This window comes from Heterocephalus glaber, unplaced genomic scaffold, assembly GCF_053883595.1.
Source record: "Heterocephalus glaber isolate CG9 unplaced genomic scaffold, H.glaber_assembly_v1.0 deba00001564, whole genome shotgun sequence".
In the NCBI taxonomy this organism is placed as follows: Eukaryota; Metazoa; Chordata; class Mammalia; order Rodentia; family Bathyergidae; genus Heterocephalus; species Heterocephalus glaber.
The window spans coordinates 3,586,392-3,611,991 of record NW_028258351.1 but is presented as its reverse complement, the minus strand read 5'-3'; the positions used below and the strand labels follow the sequence as shown (position 1 = coordinate 3,611,991).

General features: G+C 40.9%; 2 protein-coding genes across 6 annotated transcripts in view; both read right to left on the bottom strand.

The window, feature by feature from the left end:
* The window catches only part of Ggnbp2 (gametogenetin binding protein 2), a 36,922-nt gene extending 19,120 nt beyond the window's left edge, over positions 1 to 17,802 (bottom strand). For all 4 annotated transcript variants that reach the window (XM_021248693.2, XM_021248694.2, XM_004870401.4 and 1 more), the window contains exons 1-5: positions 17,601 to 17,802; positions 16,909 to 17,092; positions 6,985 to 7,065; positions 5,383 to 5,636; positions 1,401 to 1,499 (exon numbers count right to left, since the gene is read on the bottom strand). In XM_021248693.2, coding sequence (XP_021104352.1) covers positions 1,401 to 1,499; positions 5,383 to 5,636; positions 6,985 to 7,065; positions 16,909 to 17,001 — 527 coding nt within the window. In that variant the 5' untranslated portion in view covers positions 17,002 to 17,092; positions 17,601 to 17,802. The remainder of the gene's footprint in view (positions 1 to 1,400; positions 1,500 to 5,382; positions 5,637 to 6,984; positions 7,066 to 16,908; positions 17,093 to 17,600) is intronic.
* A 3,899-nt stretch (positions 17,803 to 21,701) lies between these two features.
* On the bottom strand, positions 21,702 to 25,587 carry Pigw (phosphatidylinositol glycan anchor biosynthesis class W). 2 transcript variants are annotated; one of them, XM_004870400.3, is made up of 2 exons: positions 25,492 to 25,587; positions 21,702 to 24,039 (listed from the first exon to the last, which is right to left on the bottom strand). In XM_004870400.3, the coding sequence occupies exon 2, from the start codon at positions 24,028 to 24,030 to the stop codon at positions 22,519 to 22,521; it is 1,512 nt and encodes a 503-aa protein (XP_004870457.2). In that variant the 5' UTR covers positions 24,031 to 24,039; positions 25,492 to 25,587; the 3' UTR covers positions 21,702 to 22,518. The 2 variants fall into 2 exon arrangements, with proteins under 2 accessions (XP_004870457.2, XP_004870456.2); XM_004870399.3 differs by lacking the exon at positions 25,492 to 25,587 and adding an exon at positions 25,063 to 25,181.
* Between the last annotated feature and the right edge of the window lie 13 nt (positions 25,588 to 25,600).

Sequence of the window (25,600 nt, the reverse complement as noted above, 5' to 3'; positions counted from 1 at the left end):
GCATTCAGGAGGCTGGGGCAGGAGGATCACAAGTTTGAATCTAGCCTGGTCTACATAGCAAGTTCAAGGCTAGCCTGGGCTATATAATGAGACTGTGTTTCAAGAAACCAAATAAATAAATAACTGAAAATTAAGGAAAAAGGTAGATAAATAAATGTGGCAAACTTTTGATAGCATGTGTAGATACACGGGGTAAAGGTCTTGTACAGTCTCTACTTCTACTGAGGGGACTGAGGTGGGAGGATCACTCGAGCACAGGAGTTCAAAACCAGCTTAGGAAACACAGAAAGACTTCATCTCAAAAAAAGTCTCTACTACTCATATAGTCTTTCTACATTCCTTTGACATGTTTTATGACAAATTTTTTTTTAAATTTATCTTGGTTCCTTAGTATAGGAAAAAAAAAAAAAAACCTATTCAGAAAAAAAAACCTATTAAGAGATTATTAACTTTACTATGATTTGTTCATCTAGGTCTTACATTAAGGATAAAAATATTTATTTATAACATGGTGTTGATGACCCTGAGATATAAAAAAATGAACAGTTAACTCAGTATTTTTTGTTTGTTCTGGTACTGAGAATTGAACCCAGGGACTTTGCAATGATTTACATCCCTGGCCCTTTCTTGTTTTTCATTTTGAGAAGGGTCTTACTGGGTTTGAGCTTGGCATTCTCTCCCTCAGCCTCTCAGAGCACATATCCCCAGGCCCAGCCTTTTTTTTTTTTTTTGGTGGTACTATTGGGAATCAAATCCAGGGGCATCAGGTGTGTGCCACCACACCTGGCCAGAAGTATAGTTTTATATTATCCCATTCTCTCTAAAACATAAGTTACTTCTTACAAACTCCCTTCAAATTCCATGGCTTCTCCTTGCCATCCCCACCCTCAAACAACTTTGTACAGGACAACTGTGGCCCTGTGCCTGGAGATAGGAGTGAAAGCAGCATCAGACACTGTAACACCTAAGAAGAAAACTGCAAGGTAGTTACATAAATACATACTGACATAATTGATTTAAGGAGGCATTTGTTTTTTAAATCACTTACAAATTATTAGAGTAACCTAGAAATAAGAAAAATAATTTATACATTGTGGCTACTGATCAAAGGATGCTATGACTACTTTGAAAACCCTGATATTAGCTAAATTTCTATAAAAATTTCACTATTTCTAATATATTTAATGCAAGAAAAAAAATCTTAAAATCAAATCTACAGGACCCCATATAATCTCAATCTAAAAAGGTATAGAGAACTAGGAAACACACTTATTTTGACCTATGTCAGAGTGTAACCAATTAATGCATTGAAACTAGCAATGTATTTTTTTTTTTTTTACTATGACCAACGTTTATTGTCTTAACAACAATGAAGCACTTTGGTATTCAATTCTACTTACCCCAAAGGTTTTGGCTTGTGTGTGTCTAAGGAGTGCAACTGACATCTCTTGTTCTTCTTACTTTTTGGAATAGCATCTATCATGTCATTCAGTTTGGACCTAATAAAAAATAAACCAAAAAGGTTTAATTAATAGTCACTTTTCTTTCAAATTTTAAAAATCTCTATGTCCTGCCTAGTTATGATATGTATTTTAAGGTATTATAAATGTATCACCTACCCTGACAATGTCTCATCAACACATTCTGATCCCAAGAGTATGTACACTCATTTTCTCGCTCCATTCCTGGCCTATCAAAATGCTTTTTTTGCGAAATCTGCTCTATTCAATGCACTCTCCCCAGACTTTATCTGTCTCACTCATCCTTGTATTAGCAGTATACCTGGCACTCCAATATCTTATACGGACTGCTACACGACTAGTAACCGTATTTCTTTGCCCAAATTTATATAAATGCATAATATCCCTGATGAGGTGAGATCAACAGAAATTTTATGCAAATATAGACTATGTAATGTTACTAGACACCTTTTATCCAACCAATCAGCAAAGTCTCCACTAACTTTTAAATAAGCTGGGCTCCCAAATGGTCCCATGCTATCACCTTCTACCTTTTATATTCTAGGCTTCACTTAGAAACTACAGTAATCCTTTTAAAACATAGGTACTGGGGCTGGCCATGAGAGTATACCCCTTTAATCTCAGCACTTGAGAGGCTGATACAAAAAGACTGCCCTCAGTTGGAGGCCAGCCTAGCCTACATAGTGAGTTCAAGGCAGCCTGAACTACACACTGAGACCTTGTCTCAAAAAAAAAAAAAAAAAAAAAAAAGATTGCATCTAGACTTGTATCTCTATGTTCTAAAATAAAATAAAAATGGATCAAAGATCTAAATGTTAGAAACAATCTGGTGAAAGATAAAATAGGTAAAACTTTTGAAGATACAGGCAAAAACCTTTTTTCCCCAGTACCAGGGACTGAACTCAGGACCTTGTGCTTGCCAGGCAGGTGTGGCACCACTGAGCTACATCCCTGGCCCTTAGGCAAAAACTTTCTCAACAGAGCCCCAGTGCACAAGAAATAACATCAAGAATCAACAAACAGGATTGTATCAAATTTTAAAAATCTGTCATCTTCTCCTCAGAAGACGACTAATATCTAGAACATATAAAGGGGCCAGGAATTTAGCTCAGTGGTTCCACCGCCTGCCTCGCAAGCGCCAAGGACTCAAGTTTGATCCCCGGTACCAAAAAAAATAAAAGAAGTAAAATAATGAGACCTCCTAAAATAAAAGATCCAATCAAAAAATGGGCAACTAAGGCCATGGATTTAGCTCAGTGGTGCTACTGCCTGCCTCACAAGTGTAAGGTCTTGAGTTCAAACCCTGGTACCCCTTCTCCGGAAAAAGGCAACTGAAGTGAAGCAATATTTCTCAGAAGTAAAAATAGCCAATAAATACATTTTTAAGATGTTCAACATCTCTGGCCATTAGAGAAATGCAAGTTAAAACAACACTGAGATTCTATCTTACTCCAGAAAGAATGGCCATCATCAAGAAATCAAAAACAAATGCCCTCAAGGCTGTACAGAAAAAAGAATTTTTCTACATTGTTGGTAGAAACGTAAACTAGTACAGCCATTATGGAAATCAGTATGGAGAGTCTCTGAAAAACTAAAAATTCCATTCAACCCAGATATTCCCCTTCTAGGTATCTTCCTGAATTAAAGACAACATATTACAGGGATACATGCATACTCATGTTTGCAGCAGCGTAACTCATAATAGGTAAATCTTTAGAAGCAGCCTATATATCCATCGAAAGATGAATGGATAAAGAAAATGTCTCCTGGAGTACTACTCTGTCATAAAGAAGGTTAGATTTGAGTCATTTGTAGGAAAATAGATGCACCTTGAGACCATAATGTTAAGTGAAATAAATCAGACACACAAGCTTAAAAATCATATGGTTTTGGGACTGGGGATTTAGCTCAGTGGTTCCGCTACCTGCCTCACAAGCGCAAGGACCTGACTTCAATCCCTGGTACCAAAAAAACAAAAACAAAAACAAAAATCATATGGTTTCTCTTACATGAGAAAACCCAAAGTGTAAACAATTTAAAAAGCAATTAAAGATAATAGAAAAGAGGGAGATAGATCTTTTTTTTGGTCCAGGGGCTAGAACTTGGGATCTTGTGGTTGCGAGGCAGGTGGCAGAACCACTGAGCTAAATCCCTGGCCCAGGAGATGGATCTATTGCAAGAGGGAAGGGGACTAAGAGAAGAAAACAGAAGGAAAGGGAAGGAAAAGTAAAAAGAATTAAGATGTGTTATGTACATGTACCAACTTCCCATGATGAATGCAATCATTATGTACTGCAAGCATGTACTAATAAAAAGAATTTTATTTTTTTCAACTACATAGTATTGGATTACATTATTCCTCTGATAAAAAACCCTCCAAAACTTCTTTTCTCAGGCAGAATAAAAATCCAAAGTCCCTACCACTACCTCAGAACAGGAAAACCTCAGGGTTTGGTCTTCAGATTTATATTACTGAATAACACAAATGTGCAGCTCTAGGCCACCTCTCTGAACTGTGTGTGGATGTCCATTCTGTACCTCAAACTTAATACACCTACAAGTGAGTTCTGAAAACCTCTCTTCTCAGTCTTGTCCATCTTAGTGAGTGGAACCATCAGTCTGCTCTTTAGACCACAAATCTAAGAATCATCACTGACACTCCTTCCCCAATCAATCTATCCAAATATCCTGTTGGGCCATCCTCAAGACATTGCCTGTGTCTCAAGACATTCCTACAATTTCTTACTATCTCCATGTCCAAAACTCTTGTTCAAGTCACCCACCTCCTCTCCCATGGGTCATAAAGCAGCCTGATTCTGTTTCTACTGCTACTCTTACTACTCTCCACATTTCAATAGCAAGGTCACAGAAAGCTAAACTTCAGGCCAGTATTGCTCATTTGCTCAAACCTTCCAAAGTTTCCCACCTCACTCAGAGTAAACACAAAAAAAGTTAGGATGCTCTATAAAGCTCTACATGACCAGATCTTTTATTACACTTCTGATTTCATTTTTTATCACTGTTCCTTTCATTCATGTGGCTCTAGCCACAATGGCTTGTTTGCTGTTTCCTGGACATGCCAAGAAAACTCTCACTTCCAAATCTTTTTACTTTGTTTCCTCTCTCCCTTTCTCAGGTATCAGCATGGTTCCTTCACTCACTCCATTCAAGTCTGTATGTATTCAATGTCATTTATCAAAATGACACTGACCATTGTGCTTGCTTCGGCAGCACATATACTAAAATGACACTGACCACCTCTCATACTAATTTTTTTTTTTTCTTTTGGTACCGGGGATTGAACTCGGGTCCTTGTGCTTATGTAGCAGGCAACAAAACCACTGAGCTAAATCCCTGGCCCTCTCATATTAATTTGACTTATTCTCTCTTTACTGGTTTTACTTCTTTAACTTATACTTGACAAATTATATATTTGCTTACTATATCCTTCTCTATATGAAAGCACAAACTGAAACTTACTCGATAAACTATTAAGCCAAGTGTGGTGGTGCATGCCTGCAAATCCAGCACTCATGAGGCTGAGGCAGGAGGATCGCTGTGAATTCAAGGTCAGCCTGGACTATATGAGTTCAAGTACAGCCTGAACATTACACAGTGAGATCCTGTCTCAAAAGAACCAAAAGCAGGACTGGGGATTTAGCTCAGTGGTGCTGCCTTGCAAGCGCAAGATCCTGAGTTCGATCCCTAGTACCAAACAAACAAAACAAAAAGCAGATAAATAACAGCTGAGCTACATCTCCAGCCCGTTTTAAACAAATACAACTATTGAAATTTACTCAATCTTCGCCCTAACCAAATTTAAGGAAGGAAAAAAACAAAACACTGTCGCTAAGTTGTTTAAAAATTAACAAAACAATTTCCCCTAACTGGTTATACTTACCCATGTACATAAAATAATGTATAAAGCTTCTTTGCATCAGTCATGCATCTTCGAGTTACCGATAGGACCCCTTTAGGCCCTACTGTGAGGGGCTCAAGGGCAGGATTTCCGGACTCTACAAGCTGGGAAAAGAGGCGCTCCACACTGCGGCGACAACCAACACATGGGACAAGCTGAGAAAGTGCACTCAAGACTTCACGTGATGTTACCACCATAGCAATACTGAGATCTTGCTGCTTAAGCATACTATGTCGCTGAGAAAAAGAGGGAAAGAAAAATGAAGAATCTTACGACATTAAGATTACACTCTCACTAATGCTGGTTCCCACCCTTGTGCAGTTAGTACAACCTGGGGAGCGTGTGCCATCTCTATTCACAACTCAGTTAGAAAGGAAAAGTAGTACAGCCTTGTCTGGGTGGATCCACAAACTCTGCTTAGGATGCCAGACTAAGCAGCATAAGTCCCAGCATAGTGGGATGAATTCCTGCATCTGGAAATTTAGGGCTTGTTCAGTGAGTATGAAGTCTTGTACTGCCACTTCAAAAATAAATAAATAAAGATGCAATGCAGCTTTACCATGTCTTTTCAACTTTTAACACTATGTTTAGCAATAGGAGTCAAACTAGGATGAAGATCATGGACAGCAGCAATTCTCAACTTGCAGGTAGACAGGTGTTATGGTTTAGTGGGAGAGAACAAGACCTTACATATGTGGGAACCTGCAGTGAACAATTCATCTGTATATGAATGTTATCTGTTGGTCATGACAAGCTATAAAAATGACCAAGAACCATAGCTTCAGAGAAATGGGCAAAACTTCTACTTGAGGGCCGGGGATTTAGCTCAGTGGTTCCGGCAGCTGCCTCACAAGCACAAGGTCCCGAGCTTGATCCCCGGTACCAAAAAAAACCAAAAAACTTCTACTTGACAGAATTAGTTACACTACAATTAAGATATCCAGATTTTACCAAAATCAGATGGAAAAGTAAGATAATTACCAAGAAGCATTTTCTCACATTTAACATTAATTATTTATTCAAAGTTTTCTCTGAAGGTAAAAATAGAGTTCTGAAGTAAACGAACAAGTTATCTTCCACATAATGGAAGCACCATTCCTCAAAAATGAGATAAAAATTAGAAACTTCATAATATACAATTTTTTTAATTGAACAAATTGATCATACTGAAGAAACCCAACAGCGTGCTTCTGTTTTCTGAGGTGCAGAAGATTGAACCCAGGGCCTGGCACATGCTAGCAAGCAGTCTACCACTGAAATACATCCATAGCCCCCAATGAGTTCTTAATAAAAGTTGCATACCTTATCTTTAAAAACCAACAAAGATGGCCTGGTGAAATCAGAGTCTTAGGGACATGTTAAATGTTCACACAGCACCACCAATTCTCTTTCACATGCCAGGTCCATAAAGCAGGTACATAACTATATTCACCATAACAACAGTAAAAAATGAAAGCAATTTCAATGCAATCTTAATAACTAGGGAATCTTAGGTTAAAATAAAATCTTATGGCTATTTTAAATGATTCTTTTAACGCACACACACACACACCACTGAACACACAGATTTAAAAAAATTATTACCTGAATGAATTGCTTTAGTTGTGCACCATTATTCTGATGCCCATCGAAATTTAACACATTGTCAGGAAATTCCATCACCATCTTAAAATGCAAACAGAACAGAAATAAAATATTTTATCCTTTTATAATACCTTATACAGCTTGTCCGACAAACTTCTAGGGTTGAGCCAGATCTGCCCCTCCCACAAACAAACAAACAAACAAAACCCAACTACAGTATACAGATTTCTACATTCAGAATGGTACAGTCACATGGCCATTAGGAGTAAGGACTCTGAAGCAAGAAAGACGTGAGTTTAATCCAAACTGTCAGTTAACACAGGTGTCATAGTCCTGGGTAAGATACTTGCCCTGCCTAATTGTTAATTTCCTTATTTTCAAAACAAGATAAAATAATTTCTAATATCTACTTCACAGAGTGGTTGTAAAGATTAAGTTGCACTTTAAAGTGTTTCTTGCAGTACCTAACAATAGCATGTAATAAAGCAAATACCCTGATATTTTCAGTTAATTCCTCATAATTATGGAATAAATTTTATAACTGTCTTTAGAAATATCTATGTATCAGGTTGGGGATATAGCTCAATGAAAGAGTACTTGTCTAACATATCTGAGGCCCTAGGTTCAATCCTCAGTACCACCAAAAAAAGAAAAAAGAAAAATGTATATTATCTCAAATTATTATCTAGCACATGCCATTTGGTCTAATTAAGAACAAAAAAGGTACACTGATGTATTTATTCAATTATCAAATTTCACTATCAGAGGAACAGATACAAAACTCTCCAGAATGTTACAGTATGTCAAATAATGGAAATTAGCAATTAGTACATTTCACTGATCTGTAATGCCACAAATCTTAAGAACCATAGTTGTGTACCACAAGGACCCATTTTTTTTTTTTTTGGTACCGGGGATCAAACTTGGGACCTTGTGCTTGCAAGGCAGGCGCCGGAACCACTGAGCTAAATCCCCAGCCCACAAGGACCCATTTTAACTATAGGATGTCATCAAATGTAAAAAAGCATCCCAGCCAGGCAGCACATGCCTGTAATCCTAGCACTTGGGAGGCTGAGGCAGGAGGATCACCATGAGTTTGAGGCCAGCCTGGGGTACATAGTGAGTTCAAGGCCAGTCGGAACTATTTAGTGAGACCTTATCTCAGAAAACAAAACAAGCCGGAGGTTTAGCTCAGTGGCGCCAGTGCCTGCCTGGCAAGCACAAGGTCCTGAGTTCAATCCCCGGTACCAAAAAACAAAAACAAAACAAAACAAAAGGGCCGGGGATTTAGCTCAGTGACTTTGCTGCCTGCTGTGCAAGCGCAAGAACCCGAGTTCGATCCCCGGTACCCCCCCCAAAAAAACCCAAAAAACCCCAAGCATCCCAATGTCAGAGTTTTAATGAGAAAAAAGTATGCCTCAACAATGAAATAAAGTAATACACAAATTTTAACTGAAACAACATTGAAAGAAAGCAAATATACTGTGGTAGGACAAACTATTTTCAGATGACTGATCTCAAACTCCTATACATCCAAAGTGCCATCAGGATAGACACCTGTCTGAAGCAAACACTGTAACAAAAACACCACCTGGTAAATGTAATTTTAAAAAGACCCCTCCTTCCTCCAACTACCACCATAAAGACCTGTTTTGTTTTTGGTAGTACACTACTAGGCATAGAACTGAGGTCCTCACACTGAGCTATATCCCCAGTCTTTTAAAAGAGTCCTGCTAAATTGCCCCACCTGACCTCAAATTTACAATCCTCTTGCTGCAGACAAGACACCAGGCAAGACCTGCTTCTTTAATGAAAGTGACCATTCTCTTCCCTCTACATGAGAAGTTACAAGATTTAAGCCAGGAGTTGCAGTGCATGTCTGTAATCCCAGCATTTAGGAGGCTGAGGCAGGAGGGCTGCTGCAAGTTTGAGGCCAGCATGGTCTACACAGTGAGTTCAAAGGCCAGCCTGGACTACACAGCGAGACCGTCTCAAAAAAAAAAAAAAAAAAAGACAACAATTAAAAACATTCTTGGCCCGGGGATTTAGCTAAGTGGTTCCATCACCTGCCTCGCGAGCGTGAAGTCCTGAGTTCAATCCCTGGTACCAAAACAGAAAAACAAAAAAAAAACCCAAAACCAAAAACACTCTTGTTCTTTTTTTTTTTTTGGTACCGGGGATCGAACTCAGGACCTTGCGCTTGCGAGGCAGGGGCTGGTACCACTGAGCTAAATCCCCAGCCCTTTTCTAATAATAAACCAAGGACTCATTAACAACAAGAGATTAAGATCATTCCTTGATTTGGTAAGGAAATACAACTAAACAGATGAAGTAGGGAAATGGATTTTAAGAGGAAGGACAATGATGCGAACAGCAAGTTAACCCTGAGGAATTCACCGTAACAAAATCAAAAACTGCACGTACAGTGATTCAAATTTTTACATGTGCATATTTTATCTTGCAGAAAAAGAAACATGTGGCTATCTTTTTTTTTTTTTTGGTACCGGGGATCGAACTTGGGTCCTTGCGCTTGCACAGCAGGCGGCTAAACCACTGAGCTACAGCCCCGGCCACGTGTGGTTATTTTTACAGAGTAGGCTGACAGGATGATTATTTCATGTGTCCCTATCTTTCCCAAGTTAAGGGGGTTACTGTTCCTTGCTTCCAAATCTATAATCACTGTACATGTTCAGTTACGTGGTTCTATCTCAATAGCTTTTACTCTTCTGGATGTGTGTGTGTGTGTGTACACACACACACACACACACACACACACACATATATATATATATATATTATAAATTGCACGATTTCAAAGACCAATTATCCAATTTTCAGGTTTATCAATCCTAGGATCTTGTTTCTAGTTTTCCTCCTCAATCTCATTAATACTTCCAAAGAGTGGTGGTAACAATACTACTTAAGACAGCCTTATTCATACTAGGTACATATTGTTCTAAGCACTTTCATAGTTTATTAGCTTTACCAACCCTACCAAGTAAAACTGAAGCCACTAGTATAATGATGTAGCTCTAAATAATCTGGTGAGGATAACTGAAATAAATAAGCAAAATATAAATCAATATTGTACTCGGTATTTATTGTAGCTTACAAAACCTACTCAAACTTTAAAATTAAATTTTTTTGGAGACAAGGTCTGGTTATTTTGTTCAGGCTGGGCTTTAACTCACTATGTAGTCTAGGCTGGCCTCGAACCCACAGCAACCCCTTGCCTCAGCCTCCCTAGAAAAAAAAATTTAATAATCTCAGTATTGAAAATTCTGGTCCAAAAAAACCCCTGAATAAAACAGTTAACAGCTCAATCAATTCACATTATGCTTTGTGGAATCACCACAGGATTAACATACTAAGAAATTTCACTGTCAGGCTAGAGGATATCTTAGTGGTAAAGCACTTGCCTAGCATGCCTGAAGCTATGGGTTCAATCTCTCCCCCAGAATAGGTTTCTTCAACCTGGTTCTTAGATGAGATCTTATGTTTGACTTAGTATAAATTAACTGTTTTATTCTTACAATTTTTTTGTTTTAAATTTAGAAGTCAAAGAATATTGAGACCTACTGGCTGGCTTTTTTTTTTTGGTACCGGGGATCGAACTCGGAACCTTGTGCTTGCGTGGCAGGCACCAGAATCCCTGAGCTAAATCCGTGGCCCTTGACTTTTTAAAAATTACAATTAATAGCCTTGCAAGCGCAAGGTCCTGAGTTTGAAAAAACAAAAAAATACAACTAATAGACAATACTTGCTTTAGGAATCCTTTTTAAAAAAACTCATTTTGATCATTTCATTTTCACCTTATATAAATATCAAAAACTGAACTATTAGCTAGGAGTGGTGGCACATACCTTTAACTCCAGCTACTCAAGAAGTTAAAGCAGGAGGATTCCAAGTTTGAAACCAACTTGGGCAACCAAGGGAGACCCTGCCTCAAAATTAAAAAGCTGAGGACGTGGCTCAGTGGTAGAGGACCTCTTGGTTCAATCCATAGTACCGCAAAAAAAAAAACAAAAAAAAAACCCCCACAAACCACTAAGCTATTATTATGTCTTTCCTGGGTTCACTGGGTTGGATAATAGCCCTTTGAACTTACTCTATACCATTCTGGCTAGAGACTCTATCCTAAATAATTACACTATCCTTGCCTTTCAAACATTTAGGACAATTTTTTTCTTTTTGGGGGGGGGGTCAAACTCAGGACCTTGCGCTTTTGAGGAAGGTAGGGCGCTGTCACTGAGCTAAATCCCCAGCCCTAGGACAATTTTTTAATCTTACTGTTTTCTAGTTAATCATCACTTGCTGTTTAAGAGATGACAATAAGAAATGAGGAAGGCAAAAAGGTTAGTAGCACTATTTTCCTCCATTTTTAAAAACCACTTCCTTGACTTAATCTTAGAGTCTAGGTTACCTACAGGAAGACAGTCCTGTTAAGTATTCAGGTGTAGTTTCACAGAGGAATCATTAGTGTTCAGCTGCATGATGAGGTTGCCTATCCATAGCTAACCAAAAACAGAACGAGTCATTGGGCTGCAATTATGGCTTTATGAAGTTTATTGAATCTATCACCCACTTTCACTTTTAAGTATCTGTCCTGGTTTTTCCTGATCACAAAAAAATCTGTTTTTAGCTCTTTCTCATAAGCTTTAACCAACAATATTAAGTTTGTATTTATAAAAATTATTGTCACTTTGATTTTACTTTTACTTCATCTGCATAGCTATTTGTAACATCTATCACTTCTAGTAAAATTAAATATTAAATCAAGAAAAGAACTGAAAGAAAGCATTAAATACTAAACTTTTAACAAATGCTAAACACCTAATCCCCAAGTAAATATGCTACCATTTATTATCTTTTAAAGTCTCAGGCAGTTAAAAATTTGTCTCAGTTTCTAGTCCCTTTAGATAGGTCTGAATTAGAAGGATAAACTGTGTTCGGGAAATATTGTAACAATTTGACAGTAGGTATCAAGAACTTTTTTTTTTTTTTTTTTGGTTTTTTTTGTACCGGGGATCGAACTCGGGTCCTTGCGCTTGCGCAGCAGGCGGTGAAACCACTGAGCTAAATCCCCAGCCAATTCAAGAACTTTTTAAAGCATTCTTATTCTTCTGTCCAGTAATTCTACTTCCAAAGCCTGAGGAAAAAAAATTTTAAAGCAAAGATTTAACTCATTATTTATATTCTTACAGTATTACTCATAGCAAAAAAATTAGAGCCTCCTCTATATCCAATAATGCAAGGATAATTAAATTAAGAGATGTCGGGGCCAAGGATTTAGCTCAGCGGTTCCAGCGCCTGCCTCACAGTCCTGAGTTCAATCCCAGGTACCAAAAAAAAAAAAAAGTTGAAGAAACACTCTGGGAGGCTAAAGTGGGAGGACTGCAAATTCTAGCCCAGCCTAGACAATTCAGCAAAGTAGTGAGACCCCCATCTCAAAATAAAATATAAAAAAGGGCTGGGGGTGTAGTTCAGTGTGAAAATCCGGGTTCAATCCCTAGTACCCCTTTTAAAAGGGGCGGGGGCAGGGATGCAGCTCAGTGGGGCCGTGCCTGCCTGGCAAGCACAAAGTCCTGAGTTTAATCCCTGGTACTGGGGGGGGGGGGAGTTTAAGAATGAGCAAAGCATGTTGGCTCATGCTTATAATCCCAGCATTCAGGAGACTGGAGAAGAAGCATCTCAAATCCAAGTCAACCTGGGCAACGTGGTGAGACTTTGTCACAAAATAAATTTTTAAAAAAGAGGTAGGGATGCATCCGTGATCAAACACTTGCCTAGGATGTGGGAGGCCCTGAGCTCAATCTCCAGTATTGGCGGGTGGGGAGTGGGTGATAATCCTGTTACAGTGATTCATGCCTATAGTTTCAGTACTTGCCAGGATCAGCAGGAGGATCCTGAGCCCAGAAGTTTAAGACCAGGTCTCAAAATTACACTTAGTGAAAAAAAGCAGGATATAAAATGTTACAGAAAACAATGTATCTCAACTCTGCACCTATGTCTGTGTCTATGTCTGGAATTACAACAAGTACATCTAATCTCTGGGGAGCAGGATTAAAGGTACTCTGTTTTATAAGGATTATATATTTTGGTTCTATATTTTTTAGGGGTTTTTTTGGTACTGGGGATTGAACTCAGGACCTTGTGCTTGCTAGGCTGGCACGGCACCACTGAGCTACATCCACGGCTCTGTTTTTGTTTTCTGAGACAGGGTCGTTATGTAGTTCAGGCTGGCCTTGAACATACTATGTAGTCCAGGATGGCCTCAAACTCACAGCAGTCCTCCTGTCTCTGCCTCCCAAATACTGGGATTACAGGTATGCACCACAATATCTGGCCAAAATCTTTATTCTATCAGCTATTTTATAATTTTTTTTTTTTGGTACCAGGGATTGAACTCAGGACCTTGCGCTTGTGAGGCAGGTGGCAGAACCACTGAGCTAAATCCCCAGTCCAGCTATTTTATAATTCTATTAACACTGAGCCACATTTGACCACATGGCTTAACACTTTCCTTAATATTCTACCAGTTTATTTATTTGGGATTTTTCTCAAATTTTGAGAACTTTTTGAAAGGGTTACTTATTTTTTTTGTTGTTTTTTGGTACTGGGGATCGAACTTGGGACCTTGTGCTTTCGAGGCAGGCGGTGTAACCACTGAGCTAAATCCCCATTCTGATTTTTCTCAAATTTCAGCACTGTATACAAGTGTTTACAAGCACTAAACTACCACAGAAATCTTTTAAATGTAAATATAACATATAACATAAAGAGTCTGCTTCTTCACATACAAGCTTCTTAATTTCATTTTATAAATCCAAGTTAAAATCACCTATTTAAGGCTCGAGCTTTCAGAATCTTACTAAAATAATATTTGTAACTGTATGTAAACTGTAAACACTGTAACTAGATTAACACCTGGCTACTAACAAGATGCTAAGACTCTTACACTTGAAATAAAGATCACACTAGGTTTTCTCAGCATGTTACCTCTAGACCCTAGGTGCAAAGATCAAACCAAATATTAACTTCAGGCACACACTGCCATCAAACAATCAATGGACCAAATCAGAACATAAACTTCAAGCATCTTCATCTTCCCCCTTCTCTCCCAACAGGTGCTTTGCTCTACATCCTCCTTTAAGTGGGACTGGACAGAAAGGTCCTGTAAGAAACTTGTTTAAATACGGTGCATCCTTGACAGGGATTTTACCAACATTCATTCATTAACAGCATTCAACGACTATGCAGATGTTTCTTTTGGCGGGGGGGCTTTTACCAGGTATGGAACTTAGGACCTTGTGTTTGTGAGGCAGATGGCGGCACCACTAAGCTAAATTCCCCACTCTGATGTGTGTGCAGATGTTTCTAAAACAAAGTAATGAATAAAATGTCTCATTCAATCCCTCATGATAAAAACCCATTCCAAAGCAAAGAAACATTACACCTTTTTCTAAATAAAATGGTATTTTGAGATATTTACGTAATCTTTAATTTTATTTGCCTTGGTCACATATCCGTAAAACAATAAAAGCAAACCTTAACCACCTAGTACAGTGTAAAGTAAGTGTCATACTAAACCACAGTGAAAGGTAGCATATTCTTTTATAAAAATTTTGGAAACTCAAATCATTGTGGAAAATACACCATGTACACTATATTGGTCATTTAAAAGTGCTACATGACAGGTGCGAAAATGTGCTGCAATCATATTCAAGTTGGGCTATCAAGGTGTAAAGAAAGAATAAGTATCTTAAAACTTTGTAAATACTCAAATTTATGTTGGTTTTTCCTTATGTTTTGATATACTCAAGAATAATTTTAGGGCCGGGGATTTAGCTCAGTGGTGCTGTTGCCTGCCTCGCAATCAGAAGGTCCCGAGTTCGATCCCCAGTACCAAAAGAAAAAAAAAAGAATTTTACATCCGAACCCTTAGGATTTTTTTTTTTTTTTTTTTTTTTTTGGTACCGGAGATGGAACTCGGGTCCTTGCACTTGAGAGGCAGGCAGCAGAACCACTGAGCTAAATCCCCAGCCCAGGATTTTAAAAAAAAACAACCACTTTAAAGCCATTCTGGGACAATAAGCCTAATCAAACTATGTATGTGCCTTAGAAGTGTTTATGTTGGAGGGAAAGAGAGAAAAAAAATCAACAAATAAGTTCCCACCAGGGTTTCTACACTGAGAAAGGTTTTAATTTGATCAGTGTTAGGTTTTTGTTTTGTTTTTATCTATTTAAAATACAAGTGCAGTGCTTGCTTCGGCAGCACATATACTAAAATACACATGCAAGCAAGGTGTGGTGGTGCACACCTGTAATCCCAGCTCTTGGGCAGGGATACTTGCAAGTTCTGGGCCAGCCTGGGCTACATAGTGAGTTCAAGGCTAGCCCAAAACTACACAGTGAGACCCTGTCTCAAAAAACCAAAAATAAATAAAACACAAGTGCAGAGCAAGGAATGGTAGCTTATTCCTACAGTCCACCTAGTGAGAATGCTTAAGCCCACAAAGTAAAGACTAGCCTGGGCAACTTGGAGAGACCTCTATCTCAAAAAAAAAAGGGGCAAAATTAAATACATAAAAATATAAGTCCATTACACTTCAAAAATTAAAAATTTACCGAAATCATAACCAGGGCATACAGATAATTTCTAAAAATCTTTCTGCCTTGGGGGCGGGGGGAATCACTTGAATAATTAGAGATGCTTTCACTTGAAAAGTTCTAACAAAGTAAGTTATTCAACAGCTCTTTTAATCCTTTGGAAGTACTATAGTTCAATCAAATCTCAATTGAGACTAGCAAAAAGAAAGGCACAGGCTGGCATCTCTACAATGACTTGCATTTTATATAAAATGTGAAAGCCTTCAGTAGGTATTTGCAAAAAAAATTCAGAAAGAAAACTGATCAACTGTCCTTGAATAGCAAAAGAGCCAAGCAAGGATGCTAAGATGAAGAGACTTATTTACATCTTATCAAAATAGGCAAATGTATAACCCACAGTGTCAGTACAACCAAAATGTAGGTTTCAAAAGATACTCAGAAAAAGTTCATTTAATTTCTTAAGAAATAGTGACAAGCAACTATACTCATTTCCTGTTCTGGTTCAATTCAAATTTCTGCCATTTCCTTTTAGAGGAAATAGTACAGCAACACAGGGCAGAGGGTCACCAATGCTATACTAAGACTTAAGAAAAAAGAAAACTACTCAGGATTAGTTCTTTACACTCAATGTGAGCAATCAGCTATAGTACTCTTACACATTCAATCATTTCGTTTCCCCAAAAAAGGCTATAAACTAAAGAATAACGCCGAGAAAGCCCATTTTGAAGAGTCAGGGCCTAGCAATACAATCATTTCAAGAGTTTTAATGTGCTAGACAACATGAGACTACTTGCAACCAAACCGAATCATTTTAGTGGAATCTTTACTGTGCAAAAGTATGTCACCCTGGCCTCGATAATTATGCTTATGTAGTGAGAGCTATGGCATTAAAACAGAAAATACACAAGCAGCAATGCAGCTGCGACATTTCCAGATAATTAAGCCTCCCCGAGGGTAGGCAGTTTCTGTAAGGGATAGGCCTCAAACGCCCAAGATCGTTCAACCCTTCTCCAAGTCTCGTGCTTTGGCAAAAGCACAGTCTCCTAAAGAGAAAGGTGAAAGGGAGAGGGTTCAATAGGAAGGGAAACCTGGGGAGAGGGGCTCAAAGTGCATTAGTGGCGCTGGCCTTGGGGACCAAAGAGGATACTAAGATCCACTGCAAAGGCGAGTTTGTGGGGCCTGCCGGAGAGAAGGCCTCGCCTAGGAGTTGCAACACACTCTTTCTTCAGTGCGCAGCGCTCGGCCTGGGGGAGGGGAAGGAGGGGAAACAGCTGCCAGGAGAGCAGCGGGCCCAGCCCGGCCTGGCCCGCTCACCGTGAGTGTGTCGTCTATGTAGAGGGGAATCTGCCTCCTCTTGAAGGGGAACTCCTCCTCCCCGTCTCTGCATACGGCCACCAGTCGCGCCATCGTCCCCGACGCTGCCGTTGCCACCGTCACCACCTCCTCCCAGCTGCCGCCGCTGTTCCTCCAGCCACTGCCGCCTCCTCCCAGCTCCTGCCTGCAACAGCCAAACCCCGCGAACGTAAGCACCCGCCGCCGCTCAGCACTTTCGCCACGGGAAGGAGGGAGCGCAGCAGGAGAGGACCGAAGAGCTGCGCTGCGTTTCCCATCACCCGATTCCGCACGCGCTCAGCCAATCAGCGCCGAGGAGGGCCGGGACCCGCCCCCTCGCGCCTCTCTCCCTCCCTCCCCCCCCAGCTCGCCGGCCTCCAGTCAGGGTCCAAAGGCGAGGCGGAAAGGACCCGCCAACCCGGGGCTTCCCCGCCCGTCATGGGAGTCCCAGCCCCGGGATCCCACCCTGGGCCTCCGCTCCACGACCCACTCCCGGATTCCTGCTGCCGAGGTGCCCTTGTCCACAGCTGACCCCTACTCCCCTTCCTGGCGCACCCTGCCCAGCGGGTCCCTTAGGCTGCAGCTGCCCAGCACGACCCCGCCCCTGGGAGGGATCGACCCCGCCTCAGCTCTGCGGAGTCCGAGAAGAGGGCAGGCTCGGACCCGGTCCTCACCCTGGTAGCTGGAGGGCTCCCGGTTCTGACCTTCACCGCTTTCGCGGTCGCCTCCCTGGCCCCCACCTCTGTTCCCCGTTACCGCCTGACGAGGCCTGCGTCAGGGCCGGCCTGGGCAGGAGCGCGGCTGCAAGTGCCGTTTCCTCTCCAAGCTCTGTCAGCCGCTCGCGCCACGGGCAGTGGGGGAGGGAAGGCGGAGACGTGGGGAGGGTGGGGCAGAGAGGGGCCGAGTGCTCCGGGCGGGGTCCCGCCTCTTCTCGCGAGACTCTCGCGTCCCGGCTCCAGAAGTCTGCGCCGAGAGGTGCGGGGGGCTACTGCCCCGGCCTTCCGGTCCCTGTCACCCGCGTTCTCCCGAGTTTAGGTCCTCAAACCCGAAGTAGGGCTGATAGGAGGGCTAAGTGGGTTTAAACCTCAGTCCTCCTCCACACGGGGCTGAGAACAGCTCTCCAGAGGGAAGCTAGCCGAGACGAGCTAACTCAGGGTCCTGGCCCGGGGAGGGCTTGGGTAAGAGAAGTAGTGAGGAGCTAAGGCTCCCAAGGTCAGTGAAGGAAAGGAGCAAACTCTGGCCTTGGTTCCCAGGCACTTGACGCCACTTAGTTCCCACCACGGGATAGATTGAGGAAGAAAGGACTCTGCCTCCCCAGCTGATTCAGCGGGAGCCAGCTGCAGATCTGCCTGTAAGCTGAGACTGCCAGATCCCGCCGAGAAGTGCTGACAGGTTTTTGGTTTTGTTGCGCTGGAGGCAGATAGAACTCTGGATGGTGGCTTATGTATGTGTCCTGGCCAAAGGAGCTTGAGTTTAGACTGAGTTAATATTAACTTAGGGACTGCTTTGGGCAACGTACTGGTGGTGGCCAAAGGCCATTCCCTCTGACCGGCTCTCAGAAGCAGAGCTACTGTAAAGACAGTTCCTGTACACCTTCCATTCCGTGCACTCAGATCCTACCCTGAAGACTTTAAAGACCAGTTGTAAGGCCAAAACAGTTGTTGGGATATATTTTGCCTGTGAAGGTCTTGATGAACTTAAGGCTAAATACATTTACTGCTCTTATAACTGATTAATCCTAAGGACAGCTCTGTATTTCCTGGTAGAATAGGCTAGAGTTTTGTTACGGATCTTTAAAAAGTATTTTGGTCATCATATGAAGTCTTAGAAATTCACAACAAAAACTCCATAGCATCCTTAGCCATGCTGATTTATGACATTGTGTGGTCACTGTTAGGGTAAGTGACATAATAAGCTGGAAGAACCTAGTCCCAAAGTGTGACTAGTGTTTATCTTTTCTTCATGTTAAAAAGGCATGCCGGGGATTTAGCTCAGTGGTTTCCCTGCCTGCTGCGCAAGCCCAAGGACCCGAGTTCGATCCCCTGTACAAAAAAAAAAAGGCAGAACCATATGATATTAGCTTAAATCCCACAGGCATATAGGATGTACATGCAGTTTTTGACAGGTTACAAGACACAGTCAAAATGTGGACATTTTAAAAATATCTTGCATTATAAAACACTCTAAGAATACTGTGGCTTTTTAGGGTCTAGAAGTGCTCCTGTAGGTACACATCAGTGTACCTACTTTAAGTCTTTAAAACTTCGTTTGGTATATGCTTGGTAAAGAAAGAATATTGAGAGTAACAAACGTAATTCATATTATTTTAGTTACTCATTACTGAACACACTGACTACTAGCAAAGAAAATGGTATTTGATTAAAATACCTTCTGTAGTTTTTATTTTTTGGTACCAGGGATTGAACTCGGGTCCTTGAGCTTGCGAGGCAGGTGGCAGAACCACTGAGCTAAATCCCCAACTCCCTTCTGTAGTTTTTATAACTTTGTTGTTTAAGGTAGAAATCAATGATAGAATGTTATTTAAATATAGTTGTATCTGAGAAACTGTAAATTGGGTTTTTTTCATGAGCTGACAGTGGGAGGGTCTATGTTAAAAATAGAAATATTTTCCTCACTTAGATATTTTATAAGGAAAAATAATATCCACAAATTAAAAGGTAGCCACCTAATCCAGCATGGTGGCAGATGCCTGTAATCTCAGCATTCTGGGAAGCTGAGACAGGAGGATTGCAAGTTCGAGCCTAGCCTGGGCAACTTAGCAAAAACCTGTAAACCTGTAACTCCATTTAATGTAAAAACTCTTTAAAATTTTTTTTCTTTTTAAAGGCTGAGGATGTAAGTCAGTGTAAAGACCCTGAATTCATTCCCCAGCCTGGGCTACATATCAAGACCTTGTCTCAAAAACAAATAAATTTTGGGGCTAGAGGGTATAGCTTAATGGTAGAGAATTTTCTAGCGTGCACAAGTCCCTGGGTTCAATCCCCAGAACTACAAACAACAAATTTTAATTTTTTTTTTTTTTTGTACCAGGGATCGAACTCGGGTCCTTGAGCTTGCAAAGCAGGTGGCAGAACCACTGAGCTAAATCCCCGGCCCAAACAACAAATTTTAAATTAATTTGGAGGTAACTGACAAATGTACAATATAATATGGGAAGAGCCTCCTCCTGCTCTATACATATTGCTCATCAAATATCAAATTAAACATTCTATTTCTACAGTCAGATTTCTACTTGAAAATAGAACTAAAGTCAAATTTTATTTTTTGCCCACTTCAATGATAAACACTAAAATTTAGAACTAGAAACTGAAGTTTTGTGGGATTTTAAAAATTTATATTTAAATACTGAGGATGAAACTCAGGGCCCTGGCACTGAGCTACATCCCCAGCCATTTTTATTTTTTGAGGTTCTTGCTAAATTGCTAAACTGCCCAGGCTGGGCAAAACTTTCCCAGTGCTGGGGATCAAACACAGTGACCAGTACATGTTAGGCAAGTGCTCTACCACAAGAGCTACATTCCCAGTCCCCTTTTTAAAATTTTGAGACAAGGTCTCACTAAATTGCCCAGGCTGGCCTTGAACGTGTGATCCTCCTGCTTCAGCCTCCTGAGTAGCTGGGATTATACATGTATGCCACCATTTGAACAGCAGGTTCAAATCACCTTAGAGTTCGAGTGACTCCAGTTCTCAGTAGGATGTTAAACCTTAACATAAACCAGTTGTGGCAGCACACACCTTAATGCCAGCACTCTTTGAGGCTGAGGCAAGAAAAGTCCTAAATTCAGGCCCAGTCTGGGCAATTTAGCCACTTTTTTTTTTTTTTGGTACCAGGGATCAAACGAAGGACCTTGAGCTTGAAAAGCAGGCAGTGGAACCACTGAGCTAAATCCCTGGCCCAAATGTAATCCCAGCACTTGGGAGGCTGAGGCAGAATTGCTTCCAGTTTGAGGCCAGCCTGAACTATATAGCAAGACAGAACCTGTCTCAAAAAACAAACAAAAAAATAGAAAAAAGGGCTGAGGATGTATCTCTTTGTGAAGGCCAGGGGTTCACTCTTCTAGTACCACACAAGCACCTTATTATAGCCATAGTGTTATTAAATTAGGTACTTGATGACTTTTCATTTTTCTCACTGATTTTTTTTCCCTTTAACAAGGTAAAGGAGGCATTCCTAATTTGCTTTTGCTCCCTTTTTCTGAGTTCCAGCCTTTCCATTCTAAAATGCGCTGGATCCCCACCCAACTTAGGACTTTTATTGAGGGATTCATCCCTTATCTAGAAAGGATTCTAGAATATTTTGTGTCCACCTCCCATTTGTCCCCCTCCACATACATACATTCATCCCATCCCTCATCAAACTATTTGTGGGGAAAACTTTGACTCCTTACTAGATCAGTTATTTGACGCTATGGCAACCTATACTTTTTTTTTCCCCTCTACTTTAACAGTTTGTAATGTTTGTTTAATGTGTCTTTTCCTACTAGATTGCAAGATCCAAGATCTTAGGAAATTTTTGCTTTGCCTATCATTGTATCCCTAGTAGAGCAGGCTAAAATAAATGTCTCAAAGCAGAACTTTTATTGTCTTGTAATTATTATATACATAAACTATATCATACAATTCAGTATTGGGAGCATTTAACTTTTCTCAATTCTTAAGTATTTGATTTTAAACACTTGCTGCTTTTCCCTAGGCTTTTAGACTAAAGTTGAGAAATAAAAAAGTATTGACAATCTGCACTTTATACTGAAATGTCTTCATGTAAACATTCCATTTAATGTAAACATTATAAAATACAAAATGACATAAGGTGATATTAAGATAGAAAAAATCCCAACTTTCCCATGTTCCAGTGTCAAAACTCTGAAGTTTTCTTAAAATACTGGCATTTAACAATTTTTAACAAGTTACAAGGTTTTACTTTTCTGTTGGTTTTATATAATGCTGAGAAACATTAAACAGACAGGCCCAGTGGCACTTGCCTATAATCCACACTACTTAGGAAGCTGAGGGAGGATGACCCCCACCTGGTCAAACTAATGAGATGCCTACTCAAATAGAAAGAAAAAACATTACTTTTAGAGAGGATTGGAACTTTAGGGTTTTTTTTGTTTTGATTTTAGTTGTTTTGTTTTTTTTGTTACCGGGGATCAAACTCTGAACCTTGCACTTGTGAGACAGGTGCCAGAACCACTCAGCTAAATCCCCAGCCCTTTTTTTTGAGACAGGGTCTCTCTGTATAGTTCAGGCTGACCTTGAACTCACTATGTAGGGCTGGGGATTTAGTTCAGTGGTTCCACCGCCTGCCTCGCAAGTGCAAGGACCAGAGTTCAATCCCCAGTACCAAAAAAAACACAACAAAACTCACCATGTAGCCCAGGCTGGCCTCAAATGGCAATCCTCCTGCCTCAGCCTACTAAGTGTTAGGATTACAGGCATGTGCCACCACACCTGACTGGAACTTTAGTTTTATAACAGAATAAAGATTGGGTTTCCAAAAGCACATTTTTTTTCACATTTATTGTTCCCCATTAATATGATCTCAAAGATAAATAGGTCCTACCTCTATTATCACCAAAACTTCATAGTTTTACCTTGCAAATAAAGTATATATATAATTAAACAATTGGTAAACATATAGACATTGAGCACAAATAATGCCCACAAAGTACTGCTGTGTAATGTATCTATCGTTAGGTTGATCAGGCCAGTTGTTATATTTGACAGCAAGAAAAATATTAGCTGATTTCTGTTTAGAGCTGTGATTAAACAAGGACTGGGTTCCTTTCTTTCAGCTCTGGGGACTAGAAATTCAGAACGCTTTTTATTTGTAGCAGGTGACTGGATAAGTTTCCAAGAACATGGTACTATAGCACCTTTAATCAGAAATTTGGCAAAACTCAAAATTATATCAGTCAGTAATAAACAACTAAGAAAGATGAGGCTAGAAGCAACTATCCACATACAAAAGGCTAAATTGGCCATTCTTCGAGATACTGCTTCTACATTTACTTGAACTATGTAGAGAGAGATGAAGAGGCTAATACTTACTAGTAGAAGACAGCATCCTACTTTTATCCAGTCTTTGATATGTGTTCTGTTCCTAAACACATACAATCCTGTTTGCACACCAGCCATGTGAATTGCCACATACCCCAAAGTAGAGATTATTCCTTCTCGGTTAGCATTTAATAAACCAACCCTTGTGTCACTACCATCTGTGCCATACAAAATCAACTGCTTCAGTGGGGTTAAGTTAAGGGTTAGCTGGTATAACACAGTAATGCTGATGGCCACGATCCAGGATTTATTTAAGGGGAAAACAAGCAAAAGCACTGTTGTTACCAGTTTCACAACAATTAAGGTAAAGAAAAAGTTCCAGTGTACTCCATACTCAGTTAAATGTTCTTGATAGCCTATGGATTTTATAGTAACTAATCGTCCTATACCTAGGACAATTAATGGCCAAACAGAGTACAGTGATTTTAAAAGATAATAAAATCCAGATCCCTCCATATATTTTCTCCTGACCTCTGGACAAACCATTGCAGTCCCAAAAATGAGGCCACCTACTCCAAAATCCATTGCTCCTGTCCCATAGAGCTCAGTTTTAGCAAGTCTTCTGGGAAAAAGTGGGAAGTCCACAGCCAAAATGGCAACAGCGACAAATACACTGTTAGATACACGGTAATAGGAGATGGTTGGATTGTATTCCGATTCTAGACTGATTTGCAAGAATTTTTCAAGGATTTTCTGGACAGGCGCTCTAGCATAGCAAGTCCTCCTTTGGTATATTTGATAGAACAGCCATGCCCCACAGATAATTACAATGAGAAGCTCAAGGAAGACAAATGAAGACAAAATGGTCAAAGCAGTCACAAGGGGAACTACTAGGACAACAAAGTCAACGAAGAATCGAGTTCTCCAGGTATGTGAAAAAGAACACAAGTGCTCTAAGGAAATGATCAGGAGTCCTCTGCACAGGATACAGAATGCAGGTAAACACAAGCCCTGCGTGATTTCCAGCACACTAGTTCCATTGAGATTACTGACAAAAGCTTCTTTCATCTGCTTTTGAGACATTTTTTCTTCCTGTGAAAATAAGAGTGAAGGAATGTATTTCCAGAAAACAACATTCTTATGAAAGTGGGATATACATACCTGACTTTGATTTTACTCTTATTTATAGGTTTCAGACCCTAGTGATTTCAAATCAAGGGGAGAACCTAGGATTTGTGATTCCCCTTCCCAGGACTGTTTGAAGCAACTGAACGGATGCATTTCGATATAGATAACTCATCTGAAGGGGATGAAATTATGAGTAGAAATTATGAGAAGGGTATGAAATTATGAGCTTTAGCTATTCTTAGGATGTGGCAGATTCATAAGGCAAATCTGGAATGAAAATTCTGAGAATGGCATCACGGACAGAAATTTTTATTATGAGCACAGTAATGTATGTGACCATATCATGAATACGGTCTAGGGAAAATGAGTACAGTAGATATTCCTAATGACTTTAAGTCAAACTGCAAGCTAGGAGTGGTGGCGCTCGCCTGTAATCCCAGCACTGGGGAGGCTGAGGCAGCAGGGGATCGCTGCCAGTTTGAGGCCAGCCTGGGTTACATAGCGAGTTGAGGGCCAGCCTGAAGTACATAGCAAGAACCTGTCTAAAACAACAACTCCAGGCGCAGATTCGGGGAGAAGCTCTAAATATGCTTTGGAGTTGAGGATTCCTCGATTTCTGTTCAGAGCCTCTCTGAACCTTCTGTCTCTGGTACAAAAGGTACCTCCTGAGCCCCAGGCTGCTGCTCCTCTTATTTACAGTCATATTCTTTTTTAAAGAATATAAAACATCTCTCTGCATGCTTTTTTTTTTTTTTTGGTACCAGGGATCGAACTCAGGTCCTTGTGCTTGCAAGGTAGGCAGCAGAACCACTGAGCTAAATCCCCAGCCCTAAACATCTCTCTAATAAAACACATGCCAATGTCTGAAAAGTGGCACACTAGCAGAACACATTTATTGGTCAAACAAACTGAATAAATAAATGACTGTATGCATGCACTGGGCCCTGCAACAATATACCTCACCGTAACCGACATGAGTCGGCTGACCTTTTAAAGTCCTTTTCCTAGCAGTCGCCCGCCGTGGCCGGGGTCCCGCCGCACCCGGGAGCAGCGCTTCCGCCTCCCGAGCAGCGCTTCCGGTCTACGTGGGGCTGTCTGCTCTTCCGGGCCGGCAGATTCCTCGCGCCGCGACCCGGCTCCCGCGCCTGCCCGAGTCCCACCAGTTCCCTATACCTTCCCCATCAGGTCGTGGCCCTGGGCGGGTCCCTGAGAGGAGCCGAAAAGGTGGCCCTCGAGCCCCACGGCGAGGCCCTGTCAGGGTAACAGTCCAGAGCGCCCGCGCAGGGTCCAGTCACGGCGAACCCCCACCACCACCAAACTAGCTCACGACCCTCGGAGCTCTCGGGGCCCACCAAACCGTGCTTCCCGCGCTTCTCCCCCATAATACTGGAGGCCGCCGTAAGGCCTTCGTCTTACTCAGAGTTTCAACTCTTGTCTCAGGTGGAGCCAGCCGGACCGGGGCCCCTGCCCAGCCACGTGCGCCTCACAGCTTGTGCGCGCCCCGCCCCCGGGGAGGAGCCGGGCG

Excerpts from the sequence above, each read along its gene's own strand:
- Pigw (XM_004870400.3), bottom strand. The coding sequence starts at position 24,030 with ATGTCTCAAAAGCAGATGAAAGAAGCTTTTGTCAGTAATCTCAATGGA.